At 39.0% G+C, this 22,868-nt stretch overlaps 4 protein-coding genes and 1 long non-coding RNA gene across 7 annotated transcripts; 4 read left to right on the top strand and 1 right to left on the bottom strand.

Moving 5' to 3' along the window:
* Nucleotides 1–1,096: 1,096 nt before the first annotated feature.
* Nucleotides 1,097–4,599, top strand: LOC103482080 (uncharacterized). The gene is made up of 2 exons (XM_017310741.2): nt 1,097–1,215; nt 2,454–4,599. The coding sequence occupies exons 1-2, from the start codon at nt 1,140–1,142 to the stop codon at nt 3,893–3,895; spliced, it is 1,518 nt and encodes a 505-aa protein (XP_017166230.2). The 5' UTR covers nt 1,097–1,139; the 3' UTR covers nt 3,896–4,599.
* A 71-nt stretch (nt 4,600–4,670) lies between these two features.
* Nucleotides 4,671–8,420, top strand: LOC103481855 (uncharacterized). Of its 2 annotated transcripts, XM_017310737.2 has the most exons (3): nt 4,671–4,761; nt 4,830–4,929; nt 6,542–8,420. In XM_017310737.2, the coding sequence occupies exons 2-3, from the start codon at nt 4,866–4,868 to the stop codon at nt 8,110–8,112; spliced, it is 1,635 nt and encodes a 544-aa protein (XP_017166226.1). In that variant the 5' UTR covers nt 4,671–4,761; nt 4,830–4,865; the 3' UTR covers nt 8,113–8,420. The 2 variants fall into 2 exon arrangements, with proteins under 2 accessions (XP_017166226.1, XP_008435854.1); XM_008437632.3 differs by lacking the exon at nt 4,671–4,761 and having other exon boundaries at nt 4,772–4,929.
* Nucleotides 8,421–9,024: 604 nt separating this feature from the next.
* On the top strand, nt 9,025–13,816 carry LOC145547499 (uncharacterized). The gene is made up of 2 exons (XM_008437634.3): nt 9,025–9,224; nt 11,079–13,816. Exons 1-2 carry the CDS (start codon nt 9,161–9,163, stop codon nt 12,629–12,631), a joined length of 1,617 nt encoding a protein of 538 aa, XP_008435856.2. The 5' UTR covers nt 9,025–9,160; the 3' UTR covers nt 12,632–13,816.
* LOC145549079 (uncharacterized) lies at nt 11,043–14,564 on the bottom strand. Its single transcript, XR_014085028.1, has 2 exons — nt 14,483–14,564; nt 11,043–11,216 (listed from the first exon to the last, which is right to left on the bottom strand). It is a non-coding gene; the product is annotated as an uncharacterized LOC145549079 (long non-coding RNA).
* Nucleotides 14,565–14,601: 37 nt separating this feature from the next.
* On the top strand, nt 14,602–22,103 carry LOC103481857 (uncharacterized). Of its 2 annotated transcripts, none has more exons than XM_008437638.3 (2): nt 14,602–14,893; nt 19,638–22,103. In XM_008437638.3, the coding sequence occupies exons 1-2, from the start codon at nt 14,665–14,667 to the stop codon at nt 21,062–21,064; spliced, it is 1,656 nt and encodes a 551-aa protein (XP_008435860.1). In that variant the 5' UTR covers nt 14,602–14,664; the 3' UTR covers nt 21,065–22,103. The 2 variants fall into 2 exon arrangements, with proteins under 2 accessions (XP_008435860.1, XP_008435859.1); XM_008437637.3 differs by having other exon boundaries at nt 19,635–22,103.
* The last annotated feature ends 765 nt before the right edge of the window (nt 22,104–22,868 follow it).

The raw sequence follows: 22,868 nt of genomic DNA, 5'->3' as shown, positions 1-22,868 counted from the left end.
GATCTCCTTTCATGTGTGTTTTTCACACAGGAAGAAAACCATTTAGATGCGATCTGTGTTTGAAGTTGTTTACATGAGCGGAAACTGAGGAATCATAAACTGAGGATTCACAGTAAACAGAATTCATACGGAGAATTCGCTTGGAAAGACTTTCTGTACAAACGCCACTGCAGTTCAGATTATTTTGCTTCCATTTGATCAAGATTAGTTTTAGTATTTTGAGTTTGACATGATCTCTTGTCAAAGAGATCATGTCTATTTGACAAGAGCTGCTGGTATTAGCAGCTCTGGTGTCTGCTAATACCAGACACCAGAGCAGTGTCTGGTATTAGCAAATAATGGGGAAAACTGCCTCTGTTCTGCGATAAAATGATTTTGGCAGCTCATTGTGGGTAAGTCATGAAGTGGCTTTTAAGTGGATTTTCTTTATATCATGTATTATTTCTATTTTTAACAAGTGCAGAAATAATGAATTTATTGTCTCAATAAGGTGTATGCAGCACAAAAATGTTACAAAAAATGTAAAAGAATTAAAACAAGCAAATCAGAGAGAAAGAGTGTCATTAAACAAAATCCAATGAAATAATTGGAAATAAGGTGAGATGAAAATAAATGGTTTTACAACATTTTTAATAAAATCCAAAAGGCAGTAGGTGAAATTAGAACTGGGAGAAAAAAATACAAAGGATGAGAGGCTAATAAGATTAAGACTTGGATATGCAGGACTTACAATTATACTTTTACAATAAAAAAGCATAATACAGGGAAATGTAACGTGGAATGGAAGAAATTTTAGAACATGTTATATTAGACTGTCATAAAGATTTATAAAGAGAGAGTTTGGAAAAATAAACAGTTTAGTGTAATAGCAACACTAAAAAAGAACTTGTATTTGTTATCATTTGCTTGTTAAAGAAATCAACATTGATTATTGGAATTTGATTACATACAGGTTTTTGATTTTTATGTGTACATAATACTTTGAAGACCCACACTCCGAACCAGTAGGTGGCGGCAATGCCCACTTTAAGTTTTCTTGCCATCTGCAAGAAGAACAACTTGAATTTACCGGATTTCTTTTGAGTAAGTTCTTCGATTCACAGTGTAACCCTATTCTCCTGAAAAGCCAAAACATTAAGATGAAGATTACGATGGAAAGTTGCAGAACTGGAGAACAATGCAGCTTCGTTGACTCTGTGAAGGAAGAGAATGAAGGTACATCACTTCATTTGATCATTTTCAAATAACTGATCATTAGAATTGATGGAAGCACGAGGTAAACAGGAAAGAGTTTATTAGGGTAATCCTGCGCCAAGCATGTATACTGAGAGCTACTACCACTATAGACACAAACACCTAGATATCGCCAAAATTATTAAAACCTTGCGTAAAAATGAACAGGATATTGTAAAACCACAGAAAGAGGTCTTGTGTGAAATTCTGTTCCCTTGTGTTGACCCTGTGTCGGGAGCGCGCACTGCAACCAGAGGCGGTGTTATGCCGAGAAACGCAAGTGCTGCCGAGGGACCACTTCCGCCTGACAAATAAGAATCAGTCACCAAACTCTGTTTTCCAACACAATTGTGCGTGTTTAGAATTTTTAATTGCTCATAGCCAGATGATGGCAGGACAAGTAAAATTAGACTTCCTTAAAACATAAAAAATAAATAAATAAAAATCCTGTTCTAATGTAAAATATGACAGTTTACTGGATGAACAATATTTCTACTTCTTTTTTTCATTATTAATGGCGTTTATAGGTCCAGAATAATAAGTCCTAGCATTTGCATTAAATGCCTTAAAATATAATTCTATCATTCTGAGATGTGTGAACATAGTTTCTCTCTTCTACAAGAATTTAATTAAAGGCTTGCAGAAACATCAAAGAGGAACACAGTATTTCAGCCTGAAGCTCACACCTTGTAACGTTTGTTACCCCATCATCTTCAGACACTGCCAGTGATAATCACACAGCTATCACTGGCAATCTGTAAACATTTACTACTTAATTGCCAAAGTTACCTGAAGAGAATCAAATATTTTAGCACTGAAATAATCTGCTCTTTCTCAATAACACGGGAGCTAATTATTTTTTCCACCAACTTCTTAGCTGTGTTTATTCCGCTCATCGTGGACAACAAATCCTGTAGATTTCCGAAGCAGAGTCACAATAAACAGTTAATGTGAAGATGTCCATGTAGGCCTGTTGCAATAAAAAAAATCATTTATTGCAAAATGATAAATTAAAACTTCATAATCAATTTTATTTGTTGTTTGAGCATTTAACATGTCGTCCAGATCCAGTGTTAAATATTCAATAGAATTTAAAGTTTATTAATGTGGTCTTGTGTTATTATGCCATTACAAGTATATTACTTGAACATGATCTCAAAACAACAATTATTATCATTTCTTGCAATAACTTCAAGCCTATGTTCATGTGTTTCCTACAGACGAGCAGCAGCTGCTGGTGGTTAAAGAAGCGGTTCCTGATCTCAGCAGTTCCAGTTTGGACCAGCAGAACTTCACATGTTTCCAGGTGAAAAAGGAAGAGGAGGAACAGTGGATCAGTCAGGATGTAGGACAGCTTACTGTGAAGAAAGAAGAAGAGAAAGAAGAGAAACCTAAATTGTCAGAGGCTCATGACATCAAAAGTGAAGACAGCAGAGAGACAGAAGCTCCAAACAGCAGCTCAGCTGAACAGATAAAAACAGAACCTGATAGGGAGATCAGTGGAGGACCAGAACCCAACAGAGAGCTGGATCCAAATCAAAATTTACAGCCAAATATTGAAGAAAGGCATTCATCCTCTTCTGAGACTGAAGTTAGTTATGAGAGCGAAGATGATAAGCTATCACATTGTGTATCTGAAAATGTAGACAGTGATGAAGATTGGAGGGAGCCCAGAACACGTCAGTCTGGTGTAAACAGCAAAGTGGGACGTAGAGCTGCCAAGAAGGCCTTCAGCTGCCCTGACTGTGGTAAACAGTTTGTGAGGAAGCAGATGTTCCAGAAACATATGGCAGGTCATTCAGGAGAAAAGTCTTCCAGCTGTTCGGTTGACAAGAATCACTCTAGAGGGAAGCAAAACGGTGATGAACAGATGGGAAGGAAATCCTTTTCTTGTGACGATTGTGGCAAAACTTTTCAGAAGCAAACTGCTCTTAAATCTCATATTAAGAGAATCCATTCTGGTAAAAAATTTGTTGTTTGTAAAGACTGTGGTAAAAGTTTTCGTTGTCAGGCTCAATTAAAAAGTCACTGGACACTCCACACAGGAGAAAGACCTTTTGCCTGTGATAAATGTGGCAAAACATTTAGACAGAAGTTTGGTCTTCAACGTCATCTGGTCTGCCACAGTGAAGAAAAACCATTTGCCTGTGATCAGTGTGATAAAAGGTTTAGCCGGAAGACATCCCTTAAAATGCACATGACCATCCATAAGGGAGAAAAACCATTTGCATGCAGCGACTGTGGCAAATGCTTTAGAAGTACAGGTGAACTAAAAAGCCACATGATATCCCACTTAGATCTAAAACCATTCATTTGTGGGTATTGTGGTGGCAGATTTACTCGCAAAGCAAGTCTGCACCTACATGTTAGACTCCACACTGGGGAGAATCTGCTGCCATGTGATAAATGTGATAAAAAGTTTACTCGGAAGGCTCACCTTCAGAAACACATGCGATTTCATGCAAAACTAGAGAATGCGTGGTCTGGAAAGGGTTGCTTTGCTTGTGAAAAATGTGGAAGAATGTTTGTGAAGAAATGTCTTGTTGAAAGACATATGGTTATTCACACAGGAAAGGATCCATTTAGACGCAATATTTGTTTGAAGAGGTTTACTAGAGCTGAGAATCTGAAGAATCACAAACGGCGAATTCACAGTGAATAGACATTTCAGTTTATTTGGAAAGATTTTCTCCAAAAATGCTACAGGAGCTTGCATTCTGTTTCCCTTTAATTAGGATTAATGCTAATATTTTGGTTTAGATTTTCCCCTTCCTGATTTCATTTTTCGTCACACTTCAGTGTTTTCTAATTCTAAAGCTATGGGACTTGATCAAACCACAGGGAGAGCCTTTATCCACAAATTGTGAAAGCATGGGACAGTGGGGAACCTTCCCAGGACGACTGACCAAAATTACCCTAAGAGTGCAATAACAACTCATCCAAGAGGTCCCAAAAGACCCCATAGCGACATGCAAAGATCTGCAGGCTTCACTTGCCTCAGTTAAAGTAACAGGTCATACCTCCAGCATAAGAAAGAGACTAGCATAAATGACCATGGAGTTCCAAATTGAAAACCACCACTGAACTAAAAGAACATTAAGACTTGTCTTAGCTTTTCCAGGGCACATCATAATTATCCTCCAGAAAACAATATGTGCATGGCATGCTGGTTACTATTTGGTTAAAGAAGAAGTCCAACACAATTCTCTGTAACCTTATTTTGTGACTGTGCGATATATTTCTATTTACGACCGACACTGAATAATCATCACAAGTACAAAAAAATAAATTGGTGATGTATTTCATCTTGTGTGGAATTTATTCCTTAAATAACCGAGTAATACATTTAACTTAAAGGTATTTTATTTTTATTCTATACCTATTAATACGTATCCCTCCATTTTCACTCTGACTTATTTATTTTTTGAACATTTTAATGTTGTAGGAGCCAACTGACTCCAGCAGATGGCAGCAGTGAGACAGATGGCTGCGTGTGGCTTACAGATGCCTGACCAAAATCCATCTGAGGTCCATAACAATTTGAATCTGAGCGTGAGCTTTTCCTTTCACAGTGTAACCCTATTTTCCTTTTAAAGCCAGAACATTAGGGGCGCAAGAGGACCAAGGTTACAATGGAAAGTTGCAGATCTGGAGAACAATCCAGCTTTGTTGACTCTGTGAAGGAAGAAAGTGAAGGTAAAACACTTAATCTGATCATTATGAAATAGTTATGGTCATGAGAACCTATGGAAGAATGAAGAAAAAGGGAAAGAGCTGAGTTCCTACTCTAGACATAAACGGCTAGATGTGAACTGGGGCAGAACAGGTCTCGTTGCCCTGTGTGAGGTGCAGCCATGGAGGCAGGTACCACGCAGTCTTCGCTGCACTAATGATCGATTTGTCTGCGTAATCCCGTCAAGGTTTACTTTAATTTTAATCTACTGCTCCTGGTCAAACAAACAAAACAAAAAAAAAGCTGATCTTGTGCGGATTTTTTTCTTACACAGTTCTGTGTTTTTTTAATTCGCAGAGACAATCAATGTTTTTTTAAACTTAGTGTGTGTGTCATGGTCACTAATAGGTTGACAGAGATCAGTCAGCCACCATGCACTGTTGTCCCACTTGTGCTTATTTAGAAGTTTTAATTGCTGCAATAAAATGATGGAAGCTCGCTGGTCACAGTTAGGCTTCCTGAAAAGATGGCAGTGTAGACTTGTTATTCTATTTAACTGCATGTTAATGTAAAATATGACATATAAACCTGCAATATGGACTTTTATTTAAAAAAAAAAATCATTTACATATTTGTTGAAACTGTTAATATGTTGTGACAATATACAGGGCCGACCCAAGCCTCCATGGGGCCCTTAGCAAAATCTGGTTTTGGGGTGTTATGTCAGATCATCATACGTTTACCACCAACTGACGGCTACATCTGTCAGACAAGTAAGCGCTGTCATTACTATATGGTTTTATTTAATCAGCAACATAGAATCATGAAGAAGATCGTCATACACTTTGTTATTAACAGCTGTATGACATCCTGACTTAGTGGTTAACTAGTCAGACCATCATCAAGCAACAGGTGGGTGAGTTTTACACGGGCGTGTTTTGTAGTTGACTGCAGCTTTAGCTAGTCCTTGCTTTAAATACACTTTGAAACCGCGACAATGCATGTATATCTATCTAGTTATCATTGAAAACAATTTGTTGACTTATTTTCATCGTAACTTGTCGTGTATGCTGAACTAACTCTTCGGAAGGTCGGACTTCTTAATGCGCAGGCATGCGTACTCACTGCATGTATGCTATTCTGACGGTGTATGATGATCTGATAGAACAAGGGCCCTCTGTTTTTGCTAACAATGTGGATGCCTGCAATCAACAGTCATATGATTAGCTCATTCACACACCTACTATAAACTTATTGCATCTCTGACAGTGTTGTTTACATTATATCCTATATATATTACAGGATTCATTTATTTCACGTGTTTGCTGCAGGAAATCGGCAACTGTGGGAGATTAAACACTCCTTAGTGTAAAATTTAGCCAAGATGTCCATGTAGGACTTTTGCAATAAATAATCACATAATAAATTAAAACTTCATAATCCATTTTATTTGTTGTTTGAGGATTTAACATGTCGTCCAGTTTGAGTGTTAAATATTCAATAGAATTTAAAGTTTATTAATGTGGTCTTGTGTTATTATGACATTACCGGTATATTACATGAAAATGATCTCAAAACACCAATATTATCATTTATCACAATAACTTCAGGCCTATGTTCATGTGTTTCCTACAGAAGACCAGCAGCTGCTGGTGGTTAAAGAAGAGGTTCCTGATCAGAGCATTTCCAGTTTGGACCAGCAGAACCTCACCTGTTCTCAAGTGAAAAATGAAGAAGAGGAACAGTGGATCAGTCAGGAGGTAGAGCAGCTTACTGTGAAGAATGAAGAAGAAGAGAAGCCTCAATTGTCAGAAGTTAATCACATCAAACGTGAAGACAGCAGAGAGACAGAAACTCCAACCAGTAGTTCAGCTGAACAAATGAAGACAGAACCTGATGGAGAGATCAGTGGAGGACCAGAACCCAACAGAGAGCTGGATCCAAGTACTAATTTACAGCCAAATATTGAAAGTTATTCAGCCTCTTCTGAGACTGAAGTCAGTGTTGACAGTGAAGATGACAACCTGTTAGGTTGTGGATCTGAAAATGAAGACAGTGATGAAGATTGGAGGGAACCCAGAACACGTCAGTCTGGTGTAAACAGCAAAGTGGGACGTAAAGCTGCCAAGAAGGCCTTCATCTGCCCTGACTGTGGTAAACAGTTTGTGAGGAAGCAGATGTTCCAGAAACATATGGCAGGTCATTCAGGAGAAAAGTCTTCCAGCAGTTCGGTTGAGAAGAATCACTCTAGAGGGAAGCGGAACGGGGATTCACAGTCGAAACTCAAACCAGGAAGGAAATACTTTACTTGTGACAATTGTGGTGAAACCTTTAAGAAACTAACTGCTCTTAAATGTCATATCAGAATCCATTGTGGTGAAAAATCAGTTGTTTGCAAAGATTGTGGTAAAATCTTTCACTCCCGGGATCATTTTAAATCTCACCAGAGACTGCACACTGGAGAAAAACCCTTTGCCTGTGATAAATGTGGTAAAAGATTTAGCCAGGAGCATACCCTTAAAAATCACATGACATGCCACACAGGAGAGAAACCATTTCAGTGCGAGTTGTGTGACAAAAAGTTAGTCTCAAATGGAGGCCTGAAGACCCACATGACCATCCATAAAGGAGTAAAACCATTTGCGTGCAGCGACTGTGGCAGATGCTTCAGACTTAAGAGTGATCTAAAAGGCCACATGACAACCCACTTAGACGTAAAATCGTTTGGCTGTGGTTATTGTGGCACTAGTTTTTCTCACAAAAGAAGTCTTCTCCAGCATGTTAGACTCCACACTGGGAAGAACCTATTGTCATGTGATAAATGTGATAAAAAGTTTGTCGGGAAGTATTACCTTCTAAGACATATGCGAGTTCATCTGAAACGGGAAAAAGCGGTGACCGGGAAGGGGAACTTTTCTTGTGAGGAATGTGGGAAGAGGTTTCTCCAGGAGGCACATGTGAAAAGCCACATGGTGATTCACACAGGACTGAAACCATTTAGCTGTGATTATTGTGGCGCCAAATTTACTCACAAAAGAAGTATGCTGCGGCATGTCAGACTCCACACTGGGGAGAATCTTCTGTCATGTGATAAATGTGATAAAAAGTTTGCTCGGAACTATTATCTTCTCAGACATATGCGGGTTCATGCGAAAGAGGAGAAAGTGGTGACTGGAAAGGGGAACTTTGCTTGCAAAGAATGGTGAAGAAGGTGGTATGCAAAAAAATTGCTTGGTTATTCACACTGGAAAGAAAACATTTACCTGTGACCTTTGTTTGAAGAAGTTTGCACGAGTGGAAGGCCGGAAGATGAACAAGGCTCATGGTGGGGGCGCATATTTCTGCCCAAATCAGGCAGTGGACTTTATGTTTAATTTGGTCTTTTGTGTATTCTTGCTATTTTTGAATAAAAGCAGAAAATGATCAATTTATTGTTTCTGTAAAGCGTCTGAAGGACAAAATGTGACAAAAATGTGTAAAAGAATTAAATAAACTCCCCAATTTTTAAAATTTATTTTGTGTCAAACATATTTTGTCTTGTTAATTTTTCTTGCACTAAATGGAGACCATTTCCCATAAAGCTTAATTCTTTCTATGCTTGGACACAGCACTCCGTGAAAATAACCAGCTTCTTCGGCAATGACATTCTGAGGATTAGGCTCCTTGTGGACGGTTTCAGTGTTTGTTTTCTGAACGTCTGTCCGGTCAGCAGACTTCCCCGTGAATGTGTAGTTCACTAATCCAAACTGAGAGACCATTTAGAGGCTCAAAAAACCTTAGTGGATATTTGGAGTTCATGTGAGACGCCAGGAATTTTTAATGTTGAACTACCTTGCGATTTTCTAATTTTCTGAAACACTAAATTTGGGGTTTTTGTGATTTTTAAGCTCATCACAATTACAAGAAATAAATGGTTGAAATATTTCAGTCTCTGACTGTAAGTACTCTATATAAGTGAGCTTACCTTCCTGAAATAACTGACTAATATATTGAACTTCTTTAAGAAATTCCGCTTCTTTTTACATGTACCTGTATATCTCCGTTTTCAATCCAGCCTCGTTTCAAAACATCTGAATGTTGTATTAACCAACTGACTCCAGCAGATGGCAGCAGTGTGTGGCTGTGCAGACGCCTGATCAAAATCCTTCTAAGGTCCATAACTATCTTAAATCTACCGGAGCTTTTCGATTCACAACGTAACCCTATTTTCCATGAAAGTCAGAACATCGGGGGCGTGTGTGGACCAAAATTACGATGGAAAGTTGCAGATTTGGAGAACAATCCAGCTTCGATGACTCTATGAAGAAAAAGAGTGAAGGTAAATCACTTAATCTTGTCATTATGAAATAATTCTTATCATTAGAACCAGTCAAAGCATGAAGTAAACATGTTGATGCTCCTAATATGTACCGAGAGTTCCAACTATAGACACAAACGCCTGGATGTTATCAGAAACCCCGTTTCAGAAAGCGGGTTAGTGAAAACTCTGGAAAAACTGAGTTTGTTCATATCCTCGAAATTTGATTTGAGGAAAAGAGTCAATGTACTTCTGCGAACGATTATTATTTCTCGGAAACAGAATGGTTTGAACAAACTATGTCTTTACCACTTTGTCGCTGAGACTTGGCAATAGGAAGTGCCTTGGAATGTGGAGTGAAAAGTGGCTAATATCAACAACAAATCATCACACCGGAATCTGTTTCTGTCTGCTATATTCTGGCCAACTTTGGAAGGTTCTTAGCGCACCTCCATTTTACACAACTTCCAAATTCAAATAAATTTCACAGAGGACTCATAGACTCAAACATGTCTATATATAGTTCTCAAATAGTTCGGTTCGTTGTTTGGTTGACGCACAAATTTTGGCTTGCGCTTAGGGGAGTTTCCAGGAATTGTCCAGCTGGAACATTTCAAGTTATTTCTCCACATCTCTCCAGATCTGAATTCCTTCCTGATTTTCCAGGTCAGAGAGACTCAGGAGATTTGACACAGTACATTTCTTTTTGATAAAAACATAATTAAACCAGATTTTATGAACATTTACTCAGTACTTGAGTAACCCTTTTACCAAAAACCTTTTTTTTTTTACTTTTTATTCTTGAGTTATTTCTTGAAATGCTACTTTATACTTTTGCTTGAGTAAAAGTATATTGAAGTAATGCTGTTACTTGGCCACTCTACCCACCTCTGTTACATCCCTCTGTGTTTATTTAATGCTGGGAATAAACCCAACCTTTAATTTCTGTGTATATTAATAGAGAAGAATGTATATATTTGTATGTGTTGAAACTTTTATTTTAGGTCATTTTTGAACCTGCATTTTTAAAGAGCTCTTTTTCCCTTGCACTCACAGCTGTGCTGCTTCTCCTTGCTCGGTTTAGATGTCAGCCATTATATCATCAACAAATCTCACAATAGGCTCCATCGTCTCTCTATCGTCGGCCATCGTTTCTATATCTTCTACCATATACCGTAGTGTATTCCTAGTTAACACAAATTTCATGCCAACGGTACAATAAAAAAATAATCCGTTGTGAAAAAGAAATGCATTTTATGCTAATGTCAAAATGTGAACCAAGCAAATTAAAACCATCCATCTATCCATCCATTTTCTTGCACCCTTGTCCCTAAGTGGGGACGGGAGGGTTGCTGTTGCCCATCTCCAGCTAACGTTCCGGGCGAGAGGCGGGGTCACCCTGGACAGGTCGCCAGTCTGTCGCAGAGCAACACAGAGACACACAGGACAAACAATCATGCACACACACTCACACCTAGGGGCAATTTGGAGAGGCCAATTAACCTGACAGTCATGTTTTTGGACTGTGGGAGGAAACCGGAGTACCTGGAGAAAACCCACCATGCACAAGGAGAACATGCAAACTCCATGCAGAAAGACCAGGGCCGGGAATCAAACCCAGAACCTTCTTGCTGCAAGGCAACAGCTAAAACCACAATATCTTAACTTTTTAAAATAAATCTAGAGTTTTTTTTCAAGTCATAGATCATTTTAGTGGTACTTACACTTCCTTTTATATTTTGGCATCTATTAATACTTTAGTCATCAATTATGAGTACGCAATACATTTCAAATAAGTGTCTACTAGACAGTTATATTCACAATAAACAGACTTTGGTGTAAGATTTAACCAAGATGTTTATGTGTGTCCTGCAGGAGAACAGCAGCTGCTGGTGGTTAAAGAAGAGGTTCCTGATCTGAGCAGTTCCAGTTTGGACCAGCAGAACCTCACATGTTCCCAGGTGAAGAAGGAAGAGGAGAAACAGTGGATCAGTCAGGATGCAGGGCAGCTTACTGTGAAGAAAGAAGATGAAGAGAAACCTGGATTGTCAGAGGTTCATCACGTCGAAAGTGAAGACAGCAGAGAGACAGAAGCTCCAACCAGCAGCTCAGCTGAACAGATGAAAACAGAACCTGATAGGGAGATCAGTGGAGGACCAGAACCCAACAGAGAGCTGGATCCAAATCAAAATTTACAGCCAAATATTGAAGAAAGGCATTCATCCTCTTCTGAGACTGAAGACAGTGATGAGAGTGAAGATGATAATCTGTCAGGTTCTGGATCTGAAAATGAAGACAGTGATGAGAGCGAAGATGATAATCTATCAGGTTCTGGATCTGAAAATGAAGACAGTGATGAGAGCGAAGATGATAATCTATCAGGTTCTGAATCTGAAAATGAAGACAGTGATGAAGATTGGAGGGAGCCCAGAACACGTCAGTCTGGTGTAAACAGCAAAGTGGGACGTAAAGCTGCCAAAAAGACCTTCAGCTGCCCTGACTGTGGTAAACAGTTTGTGAGGAAGCAGATGTTCCAGAAACATATGGCAGGTCATTCAGGAGAAAAGTCTTTCAGCTGTTCGGTTAAGAAGAATCACTCTAGAGGGAAGCAAAATGGTGATGCACAGATGGGACTCGAACCAGGCAGAAAATCCTTTTCTTGTGATGATTGTGGTAAAACATTTCAGAAACTGTACAGTCTTAAATGTCATATGAGAATCCATCGTGGTGAAAACTTAGTTGTTTGCAAAGATTGTGGTAAAAGCTTTCACTCTCAAGAACATTTTAAATATCACCTGACACTCCACACAGGAGAAAGACCCTTTGCCTGTGATAAATGTGGCAAAACATTTAGCCATAAGTGTAGCCTTAAAATGCACATAACAAGCCACTCAGGAGAGAAACCATTTCAGTGTGAGCTGTGTCATAAAAAGTTTACTTCAAATGGAGGTCTGAAGAACCACATGACCATCCATAAGGGAGAAAAACCATTTGCATGCAGCAACTGTGGCAGATGTTTCAGACTTAAGAGTGATCTAAAAGGCCACATGATAACCCACTTTGATGTAAAACCGTTTGTCTGTGGGTACTGTGGTGCCAGTTTTACTCGGAAACAAAGTCTGATTTGGCATGATAGACTTCACACTGGAGAGAAACTCCTGTCATGTGATAAATGTGATAAAAAGTTTGCTCGGAAATCTCACTTTCAAAGACATGTCCTGGTCCATGAGGGAAAGAAGAAACCTGTTTCTCAAATCAAAAAGTTTTCTTGTAAGGAATGTGGAAAAAAGTTTCTTGAAAATTATCAAGTAAAACGACACATGGTTATTCATATCAGAGAGAAACCGTTTAGCTGCAATCTATGTTCAAAGACGTTTGCACGAGCGGAAGGAGTAAAGATGCATAATAAAAGAATTCACTTTAAGTAGAGATTTCACACTGAAACTTTATGTTTGACAAAGTTTATTTTATGTCAAACATATTTGGAGTTAAATATGCTCACTCACATGAGTGAGGCATGGTGCCTCACATGAGTGAGGCACCATGTCATATGAGGCACCATGAACCTTTAAAACTGAACTTCTTTGCAATTTTCTGAGACACTGAATTTTGTTTTTTCATGATCTGTAAGCTCATCACAATTACAAGAAATAAATGGCTCAAATATTTTACTCTCTGTAAGAAATTCACTTTAGATTCCTATATAAGGAATTTAAAGTGCAAGGAATTTACACTTAATTTACACTTGACTCACTTATACCTGAGTAAAGGTATAAGTGAGTTTTCCTTCCTGAAATAACTGACTAATATATTCAACTTCCACTTTAAAAACATCTGAATGTTGTCTTAACCAAATTACTCCAGCAGACGGCAGCAGTGAGACACATGGCAGTGTGTGGTTGTGCAGATGCCTGAGCAAAATTCATTTAAGGTCCATAACTGAATCTACCGGAGTGTGAGCTTTTCGGTTCACAGTGTAACCCTATTTCCCATTAAACATTAGGGACGTGTGTGGACCAAAATTACGATGGAAATTTGCAGATCTGGAGAACAATCCAGCTTCGTGTCCTTTATGGTCACAAGATCATAAATGACACGAGAGTTTTCTAAGCAACGTAGCACTATATTTAAGTTTAATCATTGTGTTTTTTTGTTTTTGGTTTAATCGTATAAATTCCCGGCTTTTAGGGGGTTTAAGCTGTCCCACACAGACATCCTTTGCTCGCACAATTTGTGGAACATGCAGCAAAGCAGACAAATACAATCTGCATCACCTTTACTGGCTTTTTAAAATGAACTCCTGCAGAGCGGCAAAGACATAACAGTGTGTTGCTATAAAGAGATGGTGCCTGGAATTATTTGATTATCCTGCAGCTCAAAATTCCTGTTGCTGTTGGAGGATATTTTGAATCTATATTTTTACCATTTAAATGTTATATATTTTTTTAGATATTCCAAATATTTTACAAGCAATGTATTCTGGCATGTTTCGTAAATCACACTGCAAAGAACAGTGTGTTATACAACTTTGTATTGTGTTTTTATGATGTAAAGCACTTTGAAATGCCTTCTTGCTGAAGTGTCCTCTACAAATAGAATTTGAACGATTGTTTGTTTGATTGCATGTGTAAATCATTATATTTACTTATCCTCCTCCCGGTATTTTACGCTTTCTGAAATATTTGGTACATTTATGAAGGCAGACCCACAAAATTAGTCATTATAGTTTCACATCCCGTCTAACATTTGGCATATCTGGTCAAGCCCTTCACATCTTGAACAGTGTTCACAGACCCAACTGTATGTGAACACTGTACTGGACCGTAACTATATGACAGGTTTAATAATCCGCTAGATTAGACGTAATTCCTTGATTAACTCTTCAGTTATAACTATGGGGATGATTCATTATTTTGTAGTATGTATTATTATTATTATTATTATTTGAATCAGTAAACAGACTTTCACAGCACCTCTCAAGTGAACAAAATAGTGAAAATAAACTTTATTGTATCTCTAAAGGAAAATTAAGGCATTTCTATTTTGACTAGAAGATTTTGTTCAATATTTGTCTTATTACTTCAAAAATTTACATATTACTGTATGCGCTACGATTTTGTTCAATATTTGTCTGTTACTTATTACTTCAAAAATTAACATATTACTGTATGTGCCATCTATTGGTCAACATTAATTTAGCATTAAATTGAGTCGTCCTATAGGGAAAATCCTGATTTAAACCGAGTTAGGCTATATAAATTGATAAATATGCCACTCACAATATGGCAACTGCACTGCCGTCCTGTTTTTAAGGAAACCTGTGCTTCGGCGGGGGGAGCTCTTTGGTTACTAGGGTTACACAGAATGAGGCGGCTGTGGAGATGCCTGCTCTAAAACCTCGGGGGGATGAGGTGGGTAGAAAACGCCAACACAAAGAAAGAGTCCGAGGCCCTGTCGGAGAATGTTTCCAGCTCCTGTAACAGCTCCATGGATCCAACCTGGCAGGAATGTTAGTGTTCGGCCTGGTTCGTGTGAAACGAGCCTCCGGTTCGTTTTACAGAAAACTGACACCATGAAGGAAGTGGATAATGTCCATCAGAACACTGAAAGTCTGTCTTTGGAGGAGAAAGTGCAGATGAAACGGCTCGGTGTCCACCAGCCGCAGGATGTTGGTAGACCCCAAACAGCTGGTAAGAAGAAGCTCTGATTTCACCAGGAGGTTCTGCTGTTAGCTTGCTGTTGCTCCGAGTATGAATGCGTTAAAGTGGAGCTCCGAGCATTTTCATGAAAACCACTCGGCTCTGCTAGTGTTGACTGAAATGAACAAATGGAGCAATGAACGCACACACAGCGGTTTGAACCTAAACTCGTCTGTTATATTGACCAGGTTAACAGGGTTTTAAAATGTTAACCAATTACGTCATAAACATTCAACAAACATAACACATCTAGATTTAACCGAACGCAACGTCCAACAGTGCCATTGAATTAGAAACGCATGAAGCAAAATGTAGAAATAAAATGAAAAATCAAAATCTATTCTAACTGATTGGACACTGACCATAAGTAGCAGCCAGGTGATGCTAATCAAATGCATTGATTAACTGATCATCAGGAGGTGTACTGACGTTTTAGACTGTCAAAACAATTTCACTTGAGTCATCTGAATAGCATAGGTGAAGATTAAAAGTGAAACCAGATCTTAAAAACTGAAATTATGTGGCAATCTGTATTTGTTTACATTTAAACCTGTTGTGGACTAGCATTGTAAATTGAGGCACGATTTCTAAATCTTAAACTAATATTTTGTTGGGCTGGCTTTAGCTTTGGCTACAGCATGCATTTGCTTATTGTTTCGATATGCTTCTGCAATGCCACAAGATTTACTTCCATGCAGTGCTGCATCAATTATTCACTGAGATCTTGTAGAGAGTGACCACTGTGCAAATCCTTCTCCAGCACATCCCAAAGATTTTCAATGGGTTTAAGGTTCAGACTGTGTGGGGTCCGATCCATGTGTGACAATATCGTCTCATGCTCTCTGAACCATTCTTTCGCAACTTTAGTGCAATAAATTCTTTCTTTGTACTCTTGGAATATGGCAGTGCCATCCAGCAAACGCAGATCATCGCACTGACCCAGCAGGATCGTACAGTAGGACACGAGGCATGATGGGAGCATACTTCATCTGCCTCTCCTCTTAGCCTGATGCACCAATCACTCAGGAACAGGGTAAATCTGGATTAATCGGACCAGGTGGCCTTTTTCCATTGCTCCCGAGTTCAATCTTTATTCTTCTTCCTTCAGCCATTTTCTTAAGCTAGTCTCACTGATTTGTGGTTTTCTTATAACTACACAGCTGTTCAGATCCAATCCCTTGAGTTGCCTTCACATTGTGTGTGTGTAAATACTCTTATTTTCATTACTACACATGGCCCTGAGTTTGAATTTTTTTGGACACATGGCCCTGAGTTTGAATTTTTTTGTTTTTTTGTTTGGTGTCGCCAAACGTTTCGGTGATCACAATCATTCAGGATACATTTCTTACTTGAAGACCATGATTCCCCACTAACCTTACAGTTTTTAGTAATGTGTTGGACAGTTCTTAACTCAGTTTTTTTTAAACTCAGTTTATGCATGGCAATAATTTGACCAACACCATGACCGCAGGATGTCTTTCCACATGATTGTTTTAAGAAATGAGAAGCTTCTCATTGCATCATTTGGGGTTAAATAACTTGTTGACAGCTGAAACATATCCACCCATTCATCCATCCATTTTCTTGACACCCTTGTCCCTCAGTGGGGTCGGGAGAGGTGCTGTTGCCCATCTCCAGCTAACGTTCCGGGCGAGAGGCGGGGTCACCCTGAACAGGTCGCCAGTCTGTTGCAGGGCAACACAGAGACTCACAGGACAAACAACCATGCACACACACACACCTAGGGGCAATTTAGACAGACCAATTAGCCTGACAGTCATGTTTTTGGACTGTGGGAGGAAACCGGAGTACCCGGAGAAAACCCACGCATGCACAGAGAAAACATGCAAACTCCATGCAGAAAGACCGGGGCCGGGAATCGAACCCAGAACCTTCTTGCTGCAAGGCAACAGCTCTACCGACTGCGCCAATGTGCAGCCCTCCACCCATTCAGTAATTATCTAATAGGAGTCTTATGCCTATTTGTGTAGTTAAATCCAGATGTTTTTAGAATATTTTTTGGGGAGTTTTAGGGTTTGCCATGCTGCGTATTTACATATTGCCACAAGACATTCAAAAAATCTATAAATGCTGGGCATTTTCAGTGGTCAGGATAAATGCCCAATAATTTGATTTATACTAGTCAGGTTGATTTTTTTATTTTTTTTTTCAATTCTGCTTTATTTTTTTCTGAAATACGAGTTAGTGTTTGTTATATATATATATATATATTATTTTTTATTTTTTTTTGCCTGATCTTTCATATTGTTGAAATGATGTGTGACACATTCATCTTTAATAATGTCATAATTTTCATTATTGGCTACTATTTACATCTAGATTTACTGAGTCTGCCTTCTTCTGGTGCAGAATAATGATGCATGAAGAAAATGGATATAATTATTAGGTAATAAACAATTGGCTATTTCTTAGATGAGACTGGTCTTATCCAGCAATCTGCAAATGTCTAAAAATCAACCATTGTCACCTTTTGCTCTGCTGTGTGAGAGGGCTGATAGACCTGCCCACCAGCTCACTTCTGTATGAAACAACAGTCATCCCAATGTTTCCAACTTGGTAATTGTCGCTGTATTTAGTTACTTTTCAGAGCTCTTTAGCGACTTTCTTTTTATTTTTTTTAAAGCAGTTAGTGACAAATCCAACAACCTTTTTTTCTGTGTTATTGGAGACCTTGTTTTAAATTCTGCCAAAATTGGAATCTTTTTAAAGAGCATGATCAACTCAAAATCCGATTTTGTGCACTCCTCGTGATTATTATTAGAAATTTTCAAAACTGCAACCCGCAAAATGGATATCAAAGAGGTGTCTGTGTATCTGGCAGCTGCAGATTTACTGATTTAAAAACATCCAATACTAGCATAAAACACAGGTTTACAGGCTTTGCTTGGATCTCTTTGTAGAAAAGCTGTTGTTGCTGTAGTACAATCTGGAAAGGGTTATAGGTTTCAATCATTCTGCAGTGTAAAGCAGTAGGTTCTAATTGTTTGCTGAAGCTTGGCCCAAATCGGGTAGTCCAAGAGGACAGTGATCCCAAACACAGCTGAAAATCTGCCGCACAATGGCTACGAAGTCAAAATGTGAATCCATCTGTTCCACAGCTGAAGCTCGCATGAAACTGGGTCAAGGCAAAGCTCCAAAAGTGGCTGAAAATAAAAAGACCGAGTGTGGTGCAATAGCCCACTCAAAGTCCAGACCTCAACCTGATTAAAATGCCGTGGTGGGACCAAAGTGAGCTGTGCAGAAACCAATGTGTAGTTTGCTATTGAGGTCTGCAAACCTCAATAAACTAAAGGAGAATTGGGCCAAATTCCTCCTTGACGACGTGAGAGACGAGAGAGTCCAAAAGAAACCCAGAGTTGACCAAAACTATTACTGCTATGCACGCTTGTGAATTTAGATGTAAATTCTTTTGCATCTGAGGAATTTAAACAGTGAAAGAAAATCAAGGCTTCTGCTTAAAAGCATCTGACCGTGAAAAAAAAACAACCAAAAAACAATTTCTCCTGACATGGTGCCACATTTACAAGAAAAAAAAAACATTTGTGGGTTAAGCAGAGGTGAGCATGTGGGCTGCACACATGGAAAATTTTGATGGAGGCTGTGTGATGGTTTTGGGTGCAATCCCCCAGACCGGGCAAAAGAAAAACAACAAACGGGTCTCACGGTTAACTAGCTAATTCAATTCATAAAGACCTCAAGATGAGATTCTGTGGACTAAACTGTGGAGTTTGGTCCACAGTCTGGGCACTCTAGGACAAAATGTAGAACAGTTTAAAGGAAAAATAAGAAGCAGATAGTGTGTTAACTAGTGTTTAAGCGAACTGTAAGGTCTAGGAGGCTTGCAGTTGAAGTTAAGTTGTTGCTGAGCAGTCCAAAGAAACGGAGAGCTTGTAACATGCAGCTCTTCATCTTGTGCATGTTTCTGTTAAAATGCATAAAAATGTATACGTTTGTGGGCTTTCTTGCCTACAATGTTAACATGTCAAAAGAGTCTGTTGTCTTAAGTACCCAGTATTTCTCCACGTTAACTGTCTGACTGTGGTTGACTTTGACATGAGGCTTTTTTTGCCGATAAGCCCTGTGTGGTTTTCTCTAAACATCTTTTTGCAAAGTATATGGTTTAGGAAGTCCTGCGGTTTATCCAGGCCCAACTTTGCAAATGTAAGTCATGCGGACATTTTGTTGTAGACAGAAGAGGCATACAGGACATTAAAGAATGGTACCTTTTAACTATAAAATAAAAATGTAAATTATTAAAAGGAAGAAAAACAACATGCGCTGCAGTAGCTTTTAATGTTACTAAATGACTTGTTTATTACTAAGCCTTTTTAATATTACTACAATCCCCAGAATGTCTTGTGTGCGCCACAAGGTGACTTTTATTTGACATTTAATTTCACATGTGCTTAAAGTGTTTAGCTTTGCTTCTTCCACATTCACTTTTTAAGCAGTAATTTATGAAGAGGTTTATCTTTGTACACGAAGAGAAGAAAAGACAGCTTCAATTTGATTATATTCTTTTAATGTCATTAAAAACTTTGTCCAAGGTTTTAATTTTTGTGCTGTATTCTTGAACAATTCTTTGAGAGCGATCCCTGGAGTAAAAACTTCTATCATCACCTGAGCAGTGTCACTGAACCGTAGCATTTTTGACTCGCGTTTCTGCAAGTGTATTTGTTAAACTTTTCCTTGCATTTCTCTGTGTGTCCAGCAGATGTTCGGCCCTTGGAGGTGATGAAAGAGAAGGTTCCCTGGAGCCCCAGTACGGATCAGCAGAACCCAGAACCTGTTCACGTAAAAGAGGAAGAGGAAGAACTCTGGATCAGTCAAGAGGGGGGGTATCATTATGGGTTGGACGAAAATGAGTACAGCCGACTCCCATTAACTGTTATTGTGAAGACTGAAGATGAGGAAGAGGAACCTCAGACTTCACAGCTTCATCAAAGCCAAACTAACGCCAGAGAGGTTGAGCGTCCAACCAGCAGCTTTAAATGGATCAAAAAGGAAAGTGATGGAGAGGACTGGGGACGGCTGGAACTGGTTAGGAAACCACGTGCTCCAAGACCAAAGAGTGGCGCGGAGGGTTTAGACACCCCTGAGACTGAATTCAGTGAAGAAGACGATTGGCAGGAACCTTTGTCAGAGACTGACTCCGGCTGTAAGGGAAGCAGAGCAACAGAGTTGAGAGCAGGCAGCGATAACAGATGTAGTGCTGTTAAAAAGCCGTTCAGCTGCCCAGAGTGTGGTAAACAGTTTCTGTACAGGCAGTCTCTGAAGAGACACATGAGACGCAACATAGAAAAAAGCTCCAACTGTTCGGTTAATCTGAAATGTTCCGAAGTGAAGCAAAGTGCAGATTCAAAGACCAAAGTCCACACGGGGAAGAAAAACTTCAGCTGCGACATGTGCGGAAAAACTTTCAGAGATCATTTCAGCCTGAAATCTCACATGAGAGTCCACTCTGAGGAAAAGCCCTTTGGCTGCGAAATTTGTGCCAAGTGCTTCAAGCATGAGCACAACCTGAAGATACATATGAGAATCCACACGGGAGAGATGCCGTTCAGCTGCGAAGTTTGCGGTAAAAGGTTTAAGCATCAGCACAATCTGAAGACGCACATGAGAATCCACACTGGGGAGAAGCCTTTTGTGTGCGACATCTGTGGCAAAAGAGCGAGACACCAGAACAACCTGAAGACGCACATGATAGTCCACAGAGGGGAACGGCCCTTCGGTTGTGATCTCTGTGGCAAAAAGTTCAACCGTAAAACGAGTCTCAGGGCGCACATGACGGTTCACACGGGCGAAAAACCATTTGCTTGCGATATCTGCGGTAAAAGCTATAAGCGAAAAACGCACCTTCGGACTCACATGACCGTCCACAATGAAGAAAAGCCTTTTGGTTGTGACGTCTGCGGTAAGAGGTTCAATCGTAAAACGCATCTCGGGACGCACATGGCGGTCCACACAGGCGAGAAGCCTTACAGCTGTGACTTCTGTGGTAAAAGGTTCACCCGGAAAACGCATCTTGATTCCCACATTACGGTTCACACGGGAGAAAAACCTTTTGGCTGCGCCGTGTGTGGGCAAGAATTCTCCCAGCAGGGAAGTTTAAACAGACACATGACATTACACTTGGGATAAAAGCACATTTAAAGAAAAAATCTGGAGGTAAAACCTAAAGATAATTTCTTCATCTCCATGACAGAAGTGACTTGTCTTATTGTATGCCTTTTTTGGAGATTTTGACTTTAATTACTACAAGTATGAGTGTTATAATTCTGTGTGAGAGGATGGAGCAGCTGAGCTACGAAGCATTTACCCTTGGTTGGTACTGTTTAGAAACACTAAGTAAACCATGCTCATTGTTGATGTTGCTCCTGTTTCAAGCAAATTTGTTTTTTTTTGTACAATTTGTATCTCATCTTTGGTAGCGTGCCATGCATGATGAGTTGGAATATAGAAATAATTGATAGCTATCACTTTGAGGTATTTGGTTCTCAAAGCTCTTTAATCTTGCCAATGAAGCAATACTTTGCTAAATGACCACCAGCACACCTACTTGACAAATCAAATCAGAAATTGAAACCAAAATTATTGGTTAAAGAACATGAATTTAGCATTTAAAGACTCTAAGACTGAAAGTAAGTTGGAGTAAGGAGACATACTTTTTTTTCTATTTTGGTGGATTTAAGTTTCTGACTAATAAGTTTACGCACTAATATAGTTCGGCAGATCATGACCAACTGATTATCCAGTTGTAAAAATGACTGAGCCTAACAGTCACTTGTATGTATGTGTATTCCTGAGTTATTTTCACATACCTTTTAAATATAAAGCAGAGAAGCAGAATATGACCAAGGGCGTTTATGAAAAAATGTCAGTATATGGATGTCTAAAGCATATAAATAAGTTGTATTTGACTTAAATAAACTTTGTTTTTCTTAAAAAAAAATTTTTTTTAATATACTCTTTGGATGAAATAATTTTGCTTTCTGTATAATGTCTGTATAATGGTAGAATAGATGCAACTTGGGTACCGTCATGGGTAAATGTTTTAACTGTGAAACATTAGCTTTGCAGCTTCAGATTTTGTGCCAACAATTCATATTGCTTTGAGCTTATTGAGTGATCAGATGCAGATTAAGTCTATTTGTAAAGGTTTATTGTAAAAAAAACAAAACACAGAAAACTATTTTTGCACACCACGAGCAGTTAACATTTTCTTCAATTCTATTATCAGCATCGGATGAATTCATAAAATAGCCCAGATGAAATCATAACTAATCTAATAATGAGGTTTAACAGGCTTGTATACATGAACCTTTTCAACTCTCATCTTTCTATGGGCTGAGATTAGTGCTTTGTGATGACTGCTCCAAAACATTGACTATGCTGTCCGTGATCCACTTTCTAACTAATTTGGTGGCGTCATTAGCGGTACTGTCTATTGGAAGAGCCATTTGTATCCAAGCTGTAACTTACTGCCTCTTATGATGTTGCTTTTCTATTTCCACATCATGTACTTGCTTGCTCCATAATGCTATTTCCTCATGATGCAGGTTTTTTTTTTAAGCGTACCAGAGCCTCCTGCAACAAAACACCCGCACATGATGTTGCCACCCCCTAATGTCACAGTTGAAATAATGCTCTCAGATTTACGAGCTTCTGCCTCCTTTATCCAAAAGTAATAATGGTCATTATGACCAAACGCTTCCATTAGGTCTTTTGTCCCTGAATTTGGTGAGTGAACTGCAATCTGGCTTTTGATGTTGCTTTTAGAGTAATGGCTTCTTGCTTTGGTTTTTGAGCCCATGTAAGAAGAAATTGAATAATTTAACTATGAATAATGACTGTGTCTAACCAGCTTCACAGTGAAACTGGCTAATCTCTGGGACACAAAATTGTCCTTCCTGAACAGCTTGATGGTATGGTATTTATGCTTAAT

This window comes from Poecilia reticulata, chromosome 19 (assembly GCF_904066995.2).
Source record: "Poecilia reticulata chromosome 19, P_reticulata-male-v2, whole genome shotgun sequence".
Classification (NCBI taxonomy): Eukaryota; Metazoa; Chordata; class Actinopteri; order Cyprinodontiformes; family Poeciliidae; genus Poecilia; species Poecilia reticulata.
This window is presented reverse-complemented; position numbering and strand designations above follow the sequence as displayed.

What these genes read in the sequence shown, in the direction of transcription:
- LOC103482080 (XM_017310741.2), top strand. Translation starts at nt 1,140, where the DNA reads ATGAAGATTACGATGGAAAGTTGCAGAACTGGAGAACAATGCAGCTTC. An exon ending in TGTGAAGGAAGAGAATGAAG is followed by an intron (nt 1,216 to 2,453) that starts GTACATCACTTC and finishes TGTTTCCTACAG; the next exon opens with ACGAGCAGCAGCTGCTGGTG.
- LOC145547499 (XM_008437634.3), top strand. Translation starts at nt 9,161, where the DNA reads ATGGAAAGTTGCAGATTTGGAGAACAATCCAGCTTCGATGACTCTATG. An exon ending in TATGAAGAAAAAGAGTGAAG is followed by an intron (nt 9,225 to 11,078) that starts GTAAATCACTTA and finishes TGTGTCCTGCAG; the next exon opens with GAGAACAGCAGCTGCTGGTG.
- LOC103481855 (XM_017310737.2), top strand. Translation starts at nt 4,866, where the DNA reads ATGGAAAGTTGCAGATCTGGAGAACAATCCAGCTTTGTTGACTCTGTG. An exon ending in TGTGAAGGAAGAAAGTGAAG is followed by an intron (nt 4,930 to 6,541) that starts GTAAAACACTTA and finishes TGTTTCCTACAG; the next exon opens with AAGACCAGCAGCTGCTGGTG.
- LOC103481857 (XM_008437637.3), top strand. Translation starts at nt 14,665, where the DNA reads ATGTTTCCAGCTCCTGTAACAGCTCCATGGATCCAACCTGGCAGGAAT. An exon ending in TGGTAGACCCCAAACAGCTG is followed by an intron (nt 14,894 to 19,634) that starts GTAAGAAGAAGC and finishes CTGTGTGTCCAG; the next exon opens with CAGATGTTCGGCCCTTGGAG.